This window comes from Cucurbita maxima, unplaced genomic scaffold (genome assembly GCF_002738345.1).
Source record: "Cucurbita maxima cultivar Rimu unplaced genomic scaffold, Cmax_1.0 Cma_Scf00032, whole genome shotgun sequence".
In the NCBI taxonomy this organism is placed as follows: Eukaryota; Viridiplantae; Streptophyta; class Magnoliopsida; order Cucurbitales; family Cucurbitaceae; genus Cucurbita; species Cucurbita maxima.
In genome coordinates, this window is record NW_019272048.1 from 1353177 (window position 1) to 1371368 (window position 18192).

The window sequence follows — 18192 nt, forward strand, 5'->3', positions numbered from 1 at the left end:
TTTTTTTTTTTTTTTTTTTTTTTTTTTTTTTTTTTTTTTTTTGTTAAAGTTTAACGACAAAATAAAATTTTTTAAAATTTAGAAACTAAAATACAATAAATTTTAAAATATGATAATTTTAAATGATTATGAATTAAAATAAAATAAATTTGTAAGATTAAAATAGTATTATATTAGAACTAGAGTGCTTGTTGCCAGTTGTATTTGTGGTATTTGATGGGTTTGATTTTGTCTTTTATTTTGAAGGGTTTTTTTTTTTTAGATTTTAAATTACTTAGTTTCTTCATCATTTTGCGTTCAACAACGTGGAAGAACGTTTCATACACATCAAAACTCTCCCAAATCCAAGGTTCCAATCTGAGTAAGTGTAAAGGGAGATATCGAATGTCGCTTCAAATATATCCTGTAAAAGAAAAGAATGTTAAAAAATATTTTCATTCTCGGTCTCTCCGTCGTTTACATTCTTCTTCCTCTCCGGCCGAAATCTCCGCCACCGACCACTCCTTAACGTCGGAGTGTTTTCGCTCTTCCATTTCTCTCTCTTACTCTTCCTTGATAGAAGCTCACTGCCATCGCCGTTCGGCGACACTCCCTTCAAAATTGGTCGAAATGTTTCCGATCTAAATTGTTTTTGTTTTAGAGATCTAGAAAGGTAATGAAGTGAGTTAGTTTTGAATGAAAATTGTTAATAGTTTGTTTCTATTTTAAAGTTTAAAAGTGTTGGTAGATAATTTTATAGATATTTTTTACATAAATTATTTAGATTATTTTTTTAAGGTGAGATTGAAATATTTTTTATGTGCACTTTTATTAATTTAGTTATTTATAATATATATAATACAATTTATTTTTATTAATTAAATAAAAGCTATAAATTTAAAATATGTTTCATAACCTTTACTTTTCAAATTGATTTCATTTTATTAACTATATTTATCTTTTTCTTTTATTCTCTTCCACAGGATTGAAAGAGAGAGATTTTAGAGTATAAGCATATATCATGATATTCTTTAAATTAAAATGTAAAAAAATGGAAAATAAATAAATAAATAAAATATAAAAGTTAAAAAAGGATATAAAAAAAGGGATTTATTTTTTAAACGAATGTTGATGAGGAATCTTTACTTTTCAACTACTCACGAAAGTATAAATGTTTATTTTAAAATTATAAACTTTTTAGACGATATAAGTAGTCATATAAGTTAATTTAATACAAATTTATTGATCCATGTAACGTGTAAGCATCAATCAATTCTCATGGGAAAATTTTGAGTATTAGCAAATTTTCATACTATTTCTATTTTAATTATGGTATCATATAAAATAGAAGAATAATAGTATGTATTTAGAAATTTTGTCGTGAATTAAATGGTCCAAAAAGGTGGTTGATTCGAGCCTATCAACTCTAGAGCCAAGTAGGGGATTGAGTGTCTGATTATGTATTTTACTACTTACTGAAAATTCATTTATAATATAGAGTTTGACTTCTGAACTACTTAGAGGGCATCATGGTATTGCAAGTTCTTCAGTGGGATACCAACTTTACTGCTGAGCTCTAACCTGATATGTAATAACAGAATGCTCTTTTTCATTGTAGTTCACAATTGAGGTCTGTTTCTGAACCTTGATTGATTTTGTTTTGTTGTTTGTTCTTTTCTTTTTCAGTTTAGGACAATGGCACCACTGCTAAACGATCAATTCAGTTTTCAAACGCCAGAAAGTCAGGCTGTCCAGACTAAAAAAATTCCCAACAAGTATCCTGGCTGGTATTCACCAGATACAGGAATTTGTCGTAGTGTCCATGCCTCTAGAGACTTGCCCACTGATCCATTTCTTGATGTTGCCTCTTATATCCTCTCCTTCCAACACAATGGTCGTTCAGCTCTCATTGATTCCTCTACTGGACATTCAATATCTTACAGGGAATTGTATCGTATGGTGAATTCCATGGCTTCTGGGCTCCAAAAATTGGGTGTTTCACAAGGGGATGTAGTCTTGCTTCTGTTACCAAATTCCATTTTCTATCCCATTGTTCTTCTGGGTGTGCTGTATTTGGGAGCTGTTATTACAACCATGTTTCCTCAAAGCAGTTCTCAAGAAATCAAGAAACGAATCAGTGAATGCAATGTGCGGCTGGCTTTTGCAACACCACAGAATGTTGGGAACTTTGAAGCATTGGGAGTTCAGGCAATTGGAGTACCAGAAAATACGAATTTGGACTTAATGAGACCGATGGGATTTTCTTCTTTTTATGAGCTTATTTCAAGTGGTTTTGATTTGAATAAAAGACATGTGATTAGACAGGAAGATACAGCTGCTATATTGTTTTCTTCAGGTACGACTGGAGTGAGCAAAGGGGTTCTGTTGACACATAGAAACTTTATATCTACGATCGAGCTTTTTGTTCGGTTTGAAGCTTCGCAGTATGAGTATTTGACTACAGAGAATGTGTATTTGGCTGCTATACCAATGTTTCATGTGTATGGTCTCTCCATTTTTGTGATGGGATTATTGTCATTGGGTTCTAGTATTGTTGTAATGAGCAAATTCGATGTCAAAGAGGTGGTCATGGCCATTGATAGATTTAAAGTTACACATTTTCCTGTTGTTCCGCCAATAATGATAGTTATGGCTAGGATTGCACGGAAATTTGGTGGGCACAGATTTCGTAGTTTGAAACAGGTTTCTTGTGGGGCTGCTTCTTTGAGTATGAAGATCGTAGGGGATTTTGTTCAGGCTCTCCCTCATGTTGACTTCATTCAGGTACTGACTCTTTCATTACATCTAGCCAATTCTGTTTATGATGGGCTCTCGGAATAATCTACTTGTGGATGATCATAAACTGTGTCTAAGTCTAGGAGACTTCTAATTACATCATTCAGTCTTACCAAGTTGTGAGATCCCACGTCGGTTGGAATGGAGAACAAAACATTCTTTATAAGGGTGTGGAAACCTCTCTCTAGTAGATGCGGATAGTATCTTCTAGTTGTGGGTTTGCGATGTTACAAATGGTATCAGAGTCAAACACTGGATGGTGTGCCAGTGAGGACGTTAGGCTCCCAAGGGGGGTAGATTGTGAGATCGCACATCGGTGGGAGAGGGGAACGAAACATTCCTTATAAGGGTTTGGAAACCTTTTCCTAGTAGATGTGTTTTAAAAACCATAAGGCTGACAACGATACGTAATGGACCAAAGTGGACAATATATGTTAGCGGTGGGTTTGGGATGTTACAAATGGTATCACAGTCAAACACTGGGTGGTGTACTAGCAAGGATGTTAGGCCTCTAAGGAGTGTGGATTGTGAGATCCCACCTCGGTTGGGGAGGAGAATGAAACATTTCTTATAAGGGTGTGAAAACTTTTCCCTAGTAGATGCATTTTGAAAATCGTGAGGTTGATGTGATACGTAACGGGCCAAAACAGATAATATCTGCTAGTAGTAAGTTTGTGATATTACAAATGGTATCGGAGCCAACCACCGGACGGTGTGCCAGCGAGGAGGCTGGGCCTCCAAGGGAGGGTGGATGGTGAGATCCCACATCGGTTAGAGAGGGGAACGAAACATTCCCTATAAGGTGGAAATCTCTTCTTAGTAGACGCATTTTAAAAATCGTGAGGCTGACGCAATACATAATGAACCAAAATGGACAATATTTGTTGGCGATGGGTTTTTGATGTTACAATCTTATTTGGAACTGAGGAATTTTAGCTCAGAATGTTGATAGCTTAAACATGCTTGAATTTGGTTTATTCATTTTTAGGGATATGGCATGACTGAGACCACAGCTGTAGGAACCCGTGGCTTCAATACCAAAAAGGCTCAAAACCATTTGTCTGTTGGACTCTTAGCACCAAACATGGAAGCTAAAGTTGTTGATTGGGTTAGCGCATCTATTATGCCTCCTGGTAAAACCGGCGAACTTTTGTTACGCGGACCTGGTTTAATGAAAGGTTTGAAGGATTCTTTCTAAAACTGTACATGCATTTGTCCTAAGATCTTGTTAAACTACCATTATCCCAAAAGTTTACGCTTCATCTGTTGATATATCAGTTTTTTCTTTTGCCTTTACAGGGTACTTGAATAATCCCGAGGCAACAATGTCTACAATAGACCAAGAAAATTGGCTACATACTGGAGACATCGCCTACTTTGACCGAGATGGATACTTGTATGTTGTTGATCGTTTGAAGGAGGTTATAAAGTATAAGGGCTTTCAGGTACAGAACAGTGATCGATACTTTCATGTTTTTTACTTCGTTAAAGATACTACTTAAGCTTATGAGTCTCCTGCAAGTCTAGACTGAAATTTTAACTCAGCCAACTTAGGTAGATAATTTTGAAAAAAATTTAACCTTTAAGTCTTGTTACTTTGCTCTACCCGTACTTGTGATTAGAGATGTTTATTTTATTCTCGAGAACTTGGCTCAACCAGGGAAGGAATTTCCCATTTAGACGGGGGATGAGGAGTGAGTGAGGAACATTTTTTTCCTGTTAGATAAATCGGGTCCCCACGGTTTTTAGTTTTAGATATTGTGTGTTGTAAGATACTATCAATCGAAGAGATAGAGCCAATCCAATATTTTGTATCGTTTTGGCGGCATGGCCGAGCGGTAAGGCGGGGGACTGCAAATCCCTTTTTCCCCAGTTCAAATCCGGGTGTCGCCTCATCAACAAACAAAAGAATGGAAATACTTTCTGCTATTTTGCTGATATAACTTTATCATTTTTTTTCCAGGAGAAGAAAAAAAAAAGCAAGCCTCTTTATATTTGCTTGATTCTAAGCATCGTTGGGGTTCTGTAAAATGGAACATTTTTTTCCTGTTAGATAAATCGGGTCCCCACCCCATCTCTACTTGTGATTAGAGATGTTCATTTTATTCGTGAGGACCCACCCCAAACGGGGAGGGAATTTCCCATTTAGACGTAGAATGGGGAGGGAGTGAGGAACATTTTTTTCCAATTAGATAAATGGGGTCCCACCTCATAGACATCTCTACTTATGATGTGTCAATACTTAAAAGAACTTTTTGAATTCTCCACAAGCTCTACCCGTGCTTGTGATTAGAGATATTCATTTTACCTGTAGGCACTCACCCCGAACAGAGAGAAAATTTTCCGTTTTGACAGGGAATAGGGAGAGAGCAGGGAACATTTTTTAACCCGTTAGGGTCTCTGCCCCGTAGATATCTCTACTTGTGATGTGTCAATAATGAAATAACTTTGTAAATTCTCCACACTAAATAAGCTTTTTTTAACGCTGTCCTTTCCAAATTTTTTTGATGATAGAAGTTCACTTTTATAGAATTGTTATTTGTAAAATATTATTGATATTCATCGCATCTTGTGTTGTTCAAAACGAAATTTATGAGTAATCATGATAAATTTGGTTCTGTTCTTTTGTAGATCGCTCCTACTGATTTGGAATCAGTGGTGATCACACATCCAGAAGTTCTTGATACTGCAGTAGCTGCGTAAGTATTCTTCTAAATACTTCTTTATGCCTTTTCTTTCGGGGTTCCTCAAGATTTTAAAACGCATATGCTAGGAAGAGATTTCCACACCTTTCTTCATTCCCTTCTCCTTTTTGAAGCCATAATCTATCAAAACACAACAATTTAGGTTACTGTGTATCCTAGAATGTCATGATACATCTGATACATCTGAGTAAGACTTATTCTGCTATACAACTTTAGATAACATACCTGGTTTCAATGGGGTGTGTCAAGGTGAGTCACAGAAATATACGATACTTTACCAAAAACAAAGTCTACAAAACCTAAAACCCAACTGCTCTAATGCCATTTGTAACGATACTTTACCCAGTAGATATTGTTCTTTTAGGACTTTCTCTACTGGAGTTCCCCTCAAAGTTCTAAAATATGTTTGTTAGGAATAGGTTTCTACACCTTGTTCCCCTCTCCAACTGATATCGGGTCTGTATTGAGAAAGGAACAAAGTCCCATGTGTGTTTTGTCTAGTAAAGAAGGAAGCTGGTTATCTCCACATGTTTGGGATAATTATGAACTACGATTGGCAACTAGGAAACACGAACACTCAAACGCAGAACAAGATTTGTGAAAAGAATGTTACTTAATTTTAAGATTTACTAAACTACATAGACTAAATCGATCATTTTAAAATAGAATGAAACCAATATATGGACCAAAATGGTATTTTACTCTGAAGAAAACCGACGAGCCTTTTCCGGTTTTCTTTTTACAGGGCCGTTGATGAAGAATGTGGGGAGATTCCAGTGGCATTTGTGGTGAAAAAGCCAGGAAGCTCACTCTCACAGAAAGATGTCATCGATTATGTTGCTCAACAGGTTTGCCATACTTGAAATCCATGCCATTTTCAGCACTAAAAATGCAAGAAATGTAAACCCCACAATGAATTTCTGGTATCATTTCTGGGCTTCTCACAGGTTGCGCCATATAAAAAGATCAGAAAAGTGGTGTTTACAGAATCAATACCCAAATCTGCTGCTGGCAAAGTACTGCGTAAGGAACTGGTGAAGCACTTGCCTTCTAAACTCTGAGATAATATCCCATTGTTCTTCTTCTATTCCTTAATATTTTGGCTGTGCTGTCCATAAGTAAGTAAGATTTGTGCTAGTTGGGACGATTCCCTGTTACCACCTTATCCTCCATTCTTCTAATAAGTTTGAAAGGCGAGCTTTTGGTTTGGTATCTACTCGGGTTCTTAAATTTTCGATTTTGTGTCGGTCGTTTAAATTTTTAGTTTAGTTGTTGATTCTTTTAATAAGGTTATGAACTAAAGTTTGTGTTTCCACTTCGGTTCTAAAATCCTCATTTATAGAACTTTATGGAAAGTTTACTCGAGTTTATGTTAGTTTGGTCTTTAGGTTTGAAAATGTGTGCTAATAAGTTTAAAAGTGGGTTGAGTTTGATGGGGTTGGAAAGTATTTTTGGACCAACTAGAAATTTTTGATTGATTGAGTTGGTGACCCGGGCAACTTGGATAGAGTTTGCAATCCAATTAAAAAAAATATATTATTCTTAGTATATGTTACATTCATAACCAAAATCTCGTAAGACTCAAATATTAGTGAGTTATATGTTACAATGCATCATTACCATTAACGTTAAATATTTATAATCTTTCTAAAAGTAGGGTTGCGGTACAACTATATTTTTGGATTAATCAAGTTGACTCGATTAAAAAAATGTCAATTTATGTACTGAAATTTAATCCAACCTAACGTGAAAAAAATCCAACGAACCCAACTCAATATTTATGATTTATATTTGATTAGAGTCAATTAGGAGTAACTTTATAAATGAGACTTTATAGTATGAATGTGTCAGAAATACACTTGTAAATACTTTTGTTATAGCGGTAGACTATCATTTGGGGATTCAAGAGAATTTTTTATCTCCGAACTAATCTAGAGTTTTTGTGTAATATATCTATCTATTTTAATCATCCCATTGACCCGACCCACACGAACTACCCAACTTTAATCATAAACATTGTGTTTAGTTAAATTTTAGAAAAATAAAAAATTCCCGACGGATCAACTCAACCAATTCAAAAATGTAAAACCACGCACAATTGACCTAGTCCCATTATTGTATTTTGACCATTTAGGTAAAGTCTCTTGACAATTTTTTTTTTTTTTTTTGGTCAAATTTACTATGAAGATTTTTATACTATTTTTTTTTTTTTTTTTTACCAAAATTAGCGTGGAGAGTAAAAATTACAAACCAAAGTTAGGATACAAACGGCAACACTTGATTCTCTCCTTCAGTGAAAGGAGACACATGTCAAATCATAAAGATCTGAGTGTGGTCCATCCTCGGGTCATCAACGGCCACTCAACGACTTCCCGCAGCTTCTCAGTCTCTGCGACACACATTTCCATGGCGGCCTCCTCCGCCACTCCTCGTCTTTCATTTTCATCCTTCTCTCTTTCCAAATACCTCCATCCATCAGTCCCTCTCGCACTCCATTCGAATCCATGGCCTCAATTTCGTCCGTCCAATTCCAAAAAATCTTCAATTCCTTTCAATGGCAGCTCTCGAGCTGTTCATAAATCTCACTCTCCCAATGAATTAAACAGAATCCTCTTCTCAGTCCCCTGTTCCAATCGAAGATTTCTGGCTATGGAGTCTTCCGAAACTCTGCCTACTTTCAGAGAAGGTCTTCTGAAATCGGCCGCCGCGGATGGAACTACCTCTTCTTCCTCTCTCTCTCATAGTGTAAGCATTAGAAAATGGATTTGGTTTTTTTTTTCTTTGAGGTTTCGGATCGTGATTTTGTTGTATTGTGTGATTTTTCGTTTTTGCTCTGTAGGTGTTTGGGGTAATTCATTTGGTTGCTTCTCTTGGAATTATTCTTGCGATTGATAATCTCTTGAAAGGGGCTTTTGTGGCTGCTGCGATTAAGTTTCCCAGTGCGTTGTTTGGGATGTTTTGTATCTTTTCTGTTTTGTTGGTTCTTGATTCTACTGTTCCTTCTGCTGCTACCGGTGTTATGAACTTCTTTGAACCAGCTCTCTTGTTTATTCAGAGGTGGCTTCCTTTGTTCTATGTTCCATCCTTGGTTATTTTACCTTTGTCTGTGAAGGACATCCCTGCGGCGTCTGGGGTCAAAATTTGTTTCATAATAGGTACTGAAAGTTGTTATCGTCTATGGCATCTCAACTGTGAGAATTTGATTACGCAAATCTTAAACTATCCTTACATGTCCTTTGGGGTTGCTTGGTTACTCCTATCCACTTAATGTTTTGTGATTTTTGTGTTTTTGAGTAACACTAACACCTACTCAAGGTCCCGTGTTCGAATCTTCAAGTGAACTTAATAAAGAAAACTTTTTGTCTCTTGCAACGGCCCAAGCCCACCGCTAACACATTTTGTCCTCTTTGGGCTTCCCCTCAAGGCTCTAAAACGCGTTTGAGAGGGAGAGGTTTCCACACCCTTATAAAAGATGTTTAGTTCTCCTCCCCAAACAACGTGGGATCTCAGAATCCACCCTTTTCGGGGCCCAACGTCCTCGCTGGCACTCGTCCCTTTCTCCAATCGATGTGGGACCCCCACCAAATCTACACCCTTTGGGGCCCAGCGTCCTTGCTGGCACATCGACTAATGTCCACATTCAGGGGCTCAACCTCCTCGCTGGCACATTGCCCGGTGTCTGGCTCTGATATCATTTGTAACGGTCTAAGCCTACCGCTAGCAAATATTGTCCTCTTTGGGTATTCCCTTTCGGGCTTTCCCTCAAGGCTTTGAAATGCATCTGCTATAGAGAGGTTTTCACACCCTTATAAAGGGTGTTTCGTTCTCCTTCCCAACCGTGTGGGATCTCACAAGTTGAGCTTTGGGCTAGCTAAAATTTAGTTGTTTCCCTGCTGTTAACATCTTTATAGAATCCCTTTTGAGCATGAAATATGTTTTTGTTTCAGTTCTCAATTCACATATGTAAGCATGGACTAGCTTCTGTGTAAACTGTAGATAATAGTCTACCACTTTTTCTCTCTTCCCCTCTGTGGATGTTTGAGTTTCAGTTTAAAGGCTGACCCTCTTCTATTCGTTGGTTCTTTGCAGCTGTCGGTTGGCTAGCTACCCTGTGTGTTGCAGGATATATGGCTATAGCTGTTAGAAATATTGTAAAAACGGAAATGATTGATGCTGAGCCTATGAAAAAACCATCTCCCTTTTCTTCAGTTGAAATGTGGAGTTGGACTGGAATTTTTCTGGTGTCATTTGTTGCTGCTTTGTTTTATCCATCAGCACTAGGGACAAGTGCTCGAACATTCCTTCCGTTTCTCCTTGCCTCGACCGTGTTAGGCTACATTGTGGGTTCTAAGTAAAGTTCTATTATCCTTAACTGAAGAAAGCTGAAAAGGATAAAATACCTTTTTACTGTTCTTATATGGGTTTTACTTCTTGTACTTCGCATCTAATAGTTTTTTGACATATGATTGTCAGTTTACCAGGCAGTGTTAAGACAGTTTTCCACCCAATCATCTGCTGTGCAGGCTCTGCTGATCTTGCTGCACTGGCTTTTGGATACCTCTCCCGCTCTGGGCTTGATCCAATTCTAGGTATAATCTACTGTTTCAAGATAGTTGCTACGTTTTGATCTCTCTCTTTAGTTGACAGTTCAATTAGTAGCCGATTGCAGCTTAACTATTTGTTTCTTAGATTGATTTCATGTAAAACTTTTGAAAGTTTCTCCCTTGCCCTCCCATGGAGTTGGTGTTAGAATACGAAAAAAATATAGTTTTTATATTGTAACAGCGGAAGCCCACCGCTAGTAGAGATATTGTCCTCTTTGGGCTTTCCCTTCCGGGCTTCCCCGTAAGATTTTAAAATGTGTCTGCTAGGGAGAGGTTTCCACATCTTTATAAAGAATGCTTCGTTCCCCCTCTCCAACTGACGTGGGATCTCACATATACCACACTATATTTAGATTAATGGTTCTATGACTTATGTAGATGGATACTTGAGTTCACTCTTTTTGTGCACTGAGTTTTATACTTCGTATCTCACTATGTTTGTATGACTGTTAATCTATAAAATTTCAGCTTCATATTTGACAAAGGTATCATCTAACCCTGGAGCTGGTGATATTCTAATGGGATTTTTGGGATCTGTTATCCTCTCCTTTGCTTTCTCAATGTTCAAACAGAGAGAGGTAATTGTCTTTCTTATTGATCACATTCAATGAGCTGAACTTCCTGTTTGTGCATAACATGATTTGATCTTAGAAAACCTAATTCAATGAATTTAAGTAAAGTTTTGTTTTGGCTGGTAAAGGCCAATACAAGGTCACCCCTAACGGATATTGTCTTCTTTGAGTTTTCTCTTCTAGACTTTTCCTCAAGGTTTTAAAACACATATGTTAGGGAGAGGTTTTCACACCCTTATATGGAATGTTTCGTTTCCCTCTCCGACCGATGTGAGATCTCGCAATCCACCCTCCTTGGGGGGCCAAGCGTCTTCACTGGCACGTCGCCAGGTGTCTGGCTCTGATACCAACTGTAACAGTCTGAGGCCACCGCTAGCAGATATTGTTCTTTTGGGCTTTCTCTTCCGTGCTTTCCTTCAAGATTTTGAAACGCATCTATTAGGGAGATGTTTTCACACCCTTATAAAGAATGCTTTGTAACCAAGTGACCGTATTAGTATTTCTATATTTGAAATCTGTCTTGTATTTTGCAGCTCGTTAAAAGGCATGCGGCTGAGATTTTTACCTCTGTCATTATCTCAACCATATTCTCATTGTACTCGACTGCTCTTGTGGGACGTTTTATCGGATTAGAACCGAACTTAACTGTTTCCATTCTACCAAGATGTATAACTGTGGCATTGGCACTTAGCATTGTGACATTCTTTGAAGGTACAACCGTACAACTACAATCGTCTTGTAGTTTTATGAAACTGTGTTTTATATGCAAAATAGTTAGCAAAATTTTTACCCGCAACATGTCTGGATGCTCATAATTGTTATCTCAAGCTGTTCTTGTGTATGATACTCAACTAGCTCAGTTCATAGCATAGCTTTCTGACGTTTCTGTTCTTTCCTGGTTGTAGGCACCAATGCATCTGTCACCGCTGCTGTGGTTGTTGTAACTGGTCTGGTTGGGGCAAATTTTGTCCAAGCTACCCTTGACAATCTGAAGTTCCGTGATCCTATCGCTCGGGGAATTGCAACTGCTTCTAGGTATGTGCTAGTCATGCTCGATGGTAACAAGTTGTTTTCATGCATAGTAAGTGAAACCCATATCAGATATTATACAACATGCAATTATATGACACAGCATTAATTCAAATTCTCCTCGATCCCATTTCCTTTATTCTTTTTGTTTAGGAATTTGATAGTATGATATTATTTACTTTAGCATAAGCTCTTATACCAATGGAGATGTATTCCTTATTTATAAATCCATGATCATCCCCTTATTTAGTTGAGGTGGACTCTTCTCCTAACAATCCTCCTCTCGAGCAAAGTACACCACAGAGCCTCTCCAAAGGCCTATGGAGCCCTCGACCCGCTTCCCCTTGATGGAGGTTCGACTCCTTCTTTGGAGCCCTCAAACAAAGTACACCCTTTGTTCGACACTTTAGTCATTTTTTACTACACCTTCGAGACTTGCAACTTTTTTGTTCGACATTTGAGGGTTCTATTGACATGGCTAAGTTAAGGGCATGACTTTGACACCATGTTAGAAATCACGACTCTCCACAATAGTATGATATTGTCCACTTTAAGTATTAGCTCTCATGGTTTTGCTTTTGGTTTCCCCAAAAGGCCTCATATCAATGGAGATGCATTCCTTGCTTATAAATTCATGATCTTCCCCTTAATTAGCAAATGTGGGCTTCTATCCCAACAATCCTCAACATTTTTTCTTCAATGTGATGATATAACTCAATTCCCCGAGTTAGCCCATGCTTTTGTTATAGCCTCGCTTCAGTAATCTTTGAATTGTCAACAGAAACTTGAAAATCAAATCATAGTGTTCATCATTATGTTAGGCATTGTTATCAAAAAACAAAGTGAATCTACTAGTAGAGTTGATCCACAATTTGTTCGTGTTTCAGTGCACACGGGCTCGGAACAGCAGCGTTATCGGCTAAGGAACCCGAAGCTCTACCGTTCTGCGCCATTGCCTACGCTTTGAATGGAATTTTTGGCTCTTTGCTTTGCTCACTTCCATTAGTTAGGCAAAGCTTGATTGCCATTGCTGGCTGATCTAAAGCCAGTCTCTTGCTCACTGTCATTGCTATGCTGTCTGGTATAAAGAAAATCATGGAAGCATGGACTTTTTACGGGGAACAAGATGCTGCTCTGTGCTCTTCTAGTTCGTTCATTTAAAAGCTTCATTTTTCTGCAGTTCATACTTAGAATGTAATGTGTTGACAGTGCTGTAACTAATTTTATTTTACAGAAATAGAAAGGAAGAAAATATATGCTTAAATTATGCGTCGTACGGTTTTAATTAGGCGACAAAAAGTACGATTTCATAGTATTTTTTAATTTTATAGTATTATTTTTAAAGTTTTAAGTTACAATTAGTAGAGTTATAACATTTCAGTTGACCCAGAGTTATTTTAAGGTTTATTTTTAAGAGTATAAATAATCATTCATGTTCTTGCTTTGGAAGTTACCTTCATACCCTTCAACTTAAAAGAATACTTTTATTGTTAGTACCATGTTTAAAAATATCGTGAAATTGTACTTTTAACAATCAATATATGGATAGAAACTGTCTATCTATATCTCATAGATTAAAATAATTGTATTTTTAACAATCAATATATGAATAGAAACCGTCTATCTACATCTTATAGATTAAAACTGAGTGAAATTGTACTCATGTAGCTGAAAAATATTAATGATTTACATAAAAAAAAAATTAATTTAGGAATATTTTTTGAATTTTTTAAAAGTTTAGTAATATTAAAATTTTAAAAAATTGATAATTTCGTGATGAAGTAAAAAGCTTAAGGATATTTTTATTAATTTAATAGAAGTAGATATACATTCAGTTATAAACGAAACCAATCTCTGCAAAAACTTGGAATTTCCATTTCATTTCTGCTTTCGATTCTTTATGGGAATTTTTTCTTTACATCAGAAATCTCCAGCGATCAGGAAATTTAGAACAACAAGTGATTGTAAAGCAGCCTAAGAAGCTCAGACTATAACGATCGATAAACAACAAAGCTTGAATTGAAAGCCAAATCCAGAAATCGGCCGGCGACTGAGAAACGCCTCTCGCGACGCCCTAACTTCAGGCTTTTGCGGCCTCCACCTGCGCCTTGGCCTTGCTGGCGGAAATCTGCTCGTACAGATCTCTGATCTTCAATCCGACGATGGTTTGGAAGAAGCCTGTGCCATTGTTGCTTCCAGGGAACTCCGAGTGCTTCAGCATCTGTTGAGTCACTTCGCCGTAGAATTTTGTCGACAAGTTGCTTAGATGGCTTTCCACATAGATCAGTTCGTCCAGTCTGTCGAACTGCCCGTCCATTTCCAGAACGGATACCTGAAATTCCCCTTTCAGACATTTCATCGAACACTTGGTATGCCTCAATTTCGCTTTTCTAGTTTTTAATTTAATAATTTTATTTCAATTTTGACATTTAGGTTAGTGATTTGAACACTTAAATAGTGTTAAGAATCCAACCACAACTCGGAAAATCACAACAATCTTAGGGTTGGATTGGATTGGATTGTGAACCCTATTCTTGGGTGGATTGGGATGACCGGACTAAAAAAATTCTGAACCCTAGAACCAAAATTTTCAAAAACTCAACCAAACCCAAGAGAAAAAAAAATCTAACTGTAGTTTGAGTTGTTGGGGTCATCGGGGCAAAGATTTGGACACTTTGACACTTATTGAACACTTGTAGTGTAGTGAAAGCGTTTAATGTACAAAGTCAATATAGATATTGTCCTTTTTGTACTTTTCATTTTCCTTTTGGGCTTCTCGAGGTTTTAAAAAACTTTCGTTCCCCTCTCCAACTGATGTGGGATCTCACAATTCACCATATTGGGAGCCCAGCGTTTTTGCTGGCACACCATCCGGTGTTTGGCTTTGATACCATTTGTAATAGCCCAAATCAATCACTAGCAGATATTATCTGCTTTGACTCGTTACGTATGTCCGTCAATCTCACAGTTTTAAAATGTGTCTACTAGGAAAAGATTTCCACACCCTTATAAGGAATGCTTCGTTTTTCTCTTCAACCAACGTGGGATCTCATAAATAATGATATACATTTTAATGAATGCGTTCTTGCTCTGTACGTGCCTAAATTTTTAAAAAATGATGTGCCAATGGATATCTTGTTGATTCATATCTCATATCCAAATCCGTGATCTTAGAATTCGTTTGTAGTTTCAAAAAGATGTCTAAAAGTTGGTCAAACACGATCTTAATAACTTCACGAACGGTTTTGAAAATCTTTTCCAAGATAAAAACAAGAAACAAGAAACAAGAAACAAGATATGAAAACATCCCGAACGAGTTGTAGTGATTACCTCATGGCCATAGTAAGATTCAGGGCCATAGGAGAACTTGATGCCAGGGTAAGAACAAGTGAGCTTTCTTCCACAAGGTATCCATGAAACTGTAGAGCCTTCATCAAACAAATAAACTGGGTTAAAAAACTCAACCCCTTCCTTCATTATCAGCCTAACTCTCAGAACTTTTCCTTCATTATCATCTGGAATCAGATTTGTTGGTAGCACTTCTATCACTGCATCTGCATACTGCTTCTGTGGGTCTGCAAATTCATATAAACATCGCTCCTTATTATGAAATTTGATTTAAGATATATTTGTGGAATATATTTTGTTGTATAAATGTAATTAGTTAAAGAATATATTTTATATAGCTGTAATTGTAATAGCCTAAGCCACCGCTAGGAGATATTGTCTTCTTTGGGCTTTCCTTTCTGGATTTTTCCCCAAAGTTGTAAGACGCATCTACTATGGAGAGAGTCTATCTCTACTCCGACTAGTGTCTTGCACCGTCCGATAACCTGGCTCTGATACCATTTGTAACAGCTGAAGTTCACCACTAGCAAATATTGTCCTCTTTGGGCTTTTCCTTCTGAGCTTCAAGGTTTTAAAACACGTCTGCTAGGGAGAGGTTTTCACACCTTTATAAGGAATGCTTCGTTCCCCTCCAACCGATGTGGGATTGTAATCCTTTAGTATTTTTTTCTCTTATTTTTAGGAGTTGGTTAGTAGTATATTTTCTCACTGTTTCAAGAATTGGTTAGTAGTATATTTTCTCAGTTGGTAGTTTGTATCCTATTTACATTGTGAACATTAATGAAGATCTTACCTTCGATCCCACTTATGTTTCTCATTCTTAACGTCTCTTTTCGTGTTTATAGCCATAAACAACACTTAATACTACAAAAGTGCCTTAAAATCTCACCGATATAGGCATCAAAGTCGGGTTTTCGAGCTTCGATACTCGCTTTGATGCTCTCGAGGCTGTGTCCTCTCTCAGCCATGTCCCTCTGTAAAAGTATTTGATTCAGTTAGGTTGTTAACAAATAGAATAAGCAAAGAGAGATAGACATTTAGAGTAGGAACCTGAATTTTCCAAGCAAATTTAACTTCATTGCTGATATCCAAGTAGATACTGAAGTCCAGCAGGTCTCTTACTCTTGAATCATACCTATTAGGGGAAAAGGGAAAGATTAGGCCTTGTTCTTAAAAGACACTAAAATACACAGAGATAAAGACACTTACATGGGGTGTAAGCCTTCAATGACAAGGATTTTAGGCGGCTTAATGAGCTCAGGAGGGTCAAGAAGGCCACTGACATGATTATAAATGGGCTTATCAACAGGGACACCATTTTTAAGAGCCTTAACTTGTTCATACATGAGGTCAAAATCATTGGCTCTTGGATCAAGCGCTGTGACTCCCTTTTCTTTTCTTCCTGTTCTGTCTAATGAGTGGTAGTCATCTAAGCATATCACGGTGGTTGTGTCACTGATGAGCGTGTTTGAGTCTGGATTGCCGCCCTTTGGTGGCTCAGCTGCCCCTCCAAAAACGCTTGTTAGCCTCCTCATGAATGTGCTTTTCCCACACCCTGAGTCAGCTGCTAGACCGATCACCACCGTCTGCTGGCCACCAGCTGAGCAGGTTATGACACAGGCGGTGTTGCTCAAGCTGCTGTGTCTCTCCCTTTTGCTGCTCCCCCACCTCTTTCCACTCAAGAAAACCAGCTGCTGCGGCGGCTGGTGGCTCTTCTGGTGGAAGCCCAGGAAGGATGAGTTTAATGTACAGACAGCCATTCTTTTGTTTTCCTTTGTTTTTCAGTTGTTGAGGTAGTAAGGAAGAAGAATTTGGTGTATGATTTCTTCTTCTTCCTTATCTTCTGAAATGAGGGGTGGGTTTTGGCACTTTTCTTATATGTTTTTCAAGGCTTAATTTGGTGCACAAATTGAGATAGGAGGCTGAGAATGGAGAAGAGAGAAAGGAGATTTAAATGAGCCACGAATTATATGTATGGAAGTGTTTCGTTGAAGTAAGAACTAGTTACTGACTTGTGTAGTACTTTTCTAGTTGCTATAAAATTTAATGAGGTTCAGTTATCCTCTCAATGCAGCTGGAATTGACCAGTGGAGCGATTTGGAAAATGAGTAGGAGATCTATCAGATCGGTGTAGACCGGTGCGTGTGTAGACAAGTATGGCTTGTTTTCGAAAGTATTTTATTTTTTTTAATTAAGAAAAAAGGGGTATTTCCTTTTGCATATTGGAAGAGAAGGGAAGGGAAGGGAAGGGAAGGGAAGGGAAGGAGGGTGGAATTGTTGATGAGGAAGCTGTGATGTGGGTGAAGAGAAAAGAGAGATGGAAGAATGACGATGAGGAGATTTGGATATGGGGTGACACGTGGCAGAAGGAGACTGGCTGGTTCAGGATTGGGTGTGGGAGGTGAGGTGAGGTGAGGAATGGAGGAGAGATGGAGAGAATACAATGGCTTTCCCCATCAAATTCAATTCATTTTCAATCTTTTGGACTTTATAGAGATAACTTCATTTGGTTGTGTGTTAAAACTTATCATACCCAAAACGTAATATAATATTTTACGGGTCGTAACACATTAGTTGGTTACTGTTATGATGGACGTGTATTATCTCGAGCATGTAAGACCCTCTTACAAGTCGTGATATTTGAACTCTAAATCCAACTAAAGTAATATATTCACAAGTGAGTATGATAACTTCCGAACCAAAAGTATTTATTCTTGAATTAAAAGGGCATGTGTCTTTATAACTCTTCATGACTCTGTGTTGATTGTAAATCAGGGAGGATGAGAACGGGAAGTTTGAACGTACAACTCTCCGTTGGAGACATCGATATCAAGATTCTCCTCACGGTTCAACCTGGGTTCTTGTGTTTTGTCCTTACGAGTTCAACCAACGTAGTATTTCTCCAAGGCAAGCACATTTAGAGTTTCGATTAGAAATTAGGACCCTCCACAATGGTATGATATTGTCCACTCTGTGGCTTCGTTTTTGGTTTCCCCAAAAGGCTTCATACCAATAGAGATATATTCATTATAACTATGTGATAATTCTCTTAATTAGTCAATGTGGGACTCTCTCCCAATAATCCTCCTCTCGAACAAAGTACACCATAGAGTCTCTCCTGAGGTCTATGGAGTGCTCGAACAACCTCCCATTTGGTTT

General features: G+C 37.6%; 3 protein-coding genes and 1 non-coding gene across 6 annotated transcripts in view; 3 read left to right on the top strand and 1 right to left on the bottom strand.

The window, feature by feature from the left end:
* LOC111466820 (4-coumarate--CoA ligase-like 6) overlaps positions 1-6696 on the top strand; it is an 8304-nt gene extending 1608 nt beyond the window's left edge. For 2 of the 3 annotated variants that reach the window (XM_023111455.1, XM_023111454.1), the window contains 6 exons: positions 1666-2763; positions 3764-3953; positions 4075-4220; positions 5407-5474; positions 6226-6328; positions 6428-6696. In XM_023111455.1, coding sequence (XP_022967223.1) covers positions 1675-2763; positions 3764-3953; positions 4075-4220; positions 5407-5474; positions 6226-6328; positions 6428-6541 — 1710 coding nt within the window. In that variant the 5' untranslated portion in view covers positions 1666-1674 and the 3' untranslated portion in view covers positions 6542-6696. Of the gene's footprint in view, positions 1-1365; positions 1568-1665; positions 2764-3763; positions 3954-4074; positions 4221-5406; positions 5475-6225; positions 6329-6427 lie in introns of those variants that run through there. The other variant, XM_023111456.1, reaches the window with a different exon arrangement.
* TRNAC-GCA lies at positions 4597-4668 on the top strand. Its single transcript has one exon. It is a non-coding gene; the product is annotated as a tRNA-Cys (tRNA).
* Positions 6697-7810: 1114 nt separating the features above from the next.
* Positions 7811-12952, top strand: LOC111466821 (plastidal glycolate/glycerate translocator 1, chloroplastic-like). Its single transcript, XM_023111457.1, has 8 exons — positions 7811-8225; positions 8320-8635; positions 9570-9831; positions 9954-10069; positions 10553-10662; positions 11190-11367; positions 11562-11691; positions 12573-12952. Exons 1-8 carry the CDS (start codon positions 7887-7889, stop codon positions 12721-12723), a joined length of 1602 nt encoding a protein of 533 aa, XP_022967225.1. The 5' UTR covers positions 7811-7886; the 3' UTR covers positions 12724-12952.
* A 586-nt stretch (positions 12953-13538) lies between these two features.
* LOC111466846 (phosphoribulokinase, chloroplastic-like) lies at positions 13539-17016 on the bottom strand. Its single transcript, XM_023111506.1, has 5 exons — positions 16243-17016; positions 16084-16168; positions 15923-16007; positions 15016-15260; positions 13539-14017 (listed from the first exon to the last, which is right to left on the bottom strand). The coding sequence occupies exons 1-5, from the start codon at positions 16791-16793 to the stop codon at positions 13766-13768; spliced, it is 1218 nt and encodes a 405-aa protein (XP_022967274.1). The 5' UTR covers positions 16794-17016; the 3' UTR covers positions 13539-13765.
* Positions 17017-18192: the final 1176 nt, after the last annotated feature.

Bases quoted from the DNA above. Each gene is read 5' to 3' on its own strand.
- LOC111466821 (XM_023111457.1), top strand. From the start codon at position 7,887: ATGGCGGCCTCCTCCGCCACTCCTCGTCTTTCATTTTCATCCTTCTCT. The intron at 9,832-9,953 runs GTAAAGTTCTAT...TATGATTGTCAG, and splicing joins GGCTACATTGTGGGTTCTAA to TTTACCAGGCAGTGTTAAGA. The intron at 11,368-11,561 runs GTACAACCGTAC...TCCTGGTTGTAG, and splicing joins CATTGTGACATTCTTTGAAG to GCACCAATGCATCTGTCACC.
- LOC111466846 (XM_023111506.1), bottom strand. From the start codon at position 16,793: ATGGCTGTCTGTACATTAAACTCATCCTTCCTGGGCTTCCACCAGAAG. The intron at 16,008-16,083 runs GTTCCTACTCTA...ATACTTTTACAG, and splicing joins AATTTGCTTGGAAAATTCAG to AGGGACATGGCTGAGAGAGG. The intron at 14,018-15,015 runs GTAATCACTACA...GGGGAATTTCAG, and splicing joins AATCTTACTATGGCCATGAG to GTATCCGTTCTGGAAATGGA.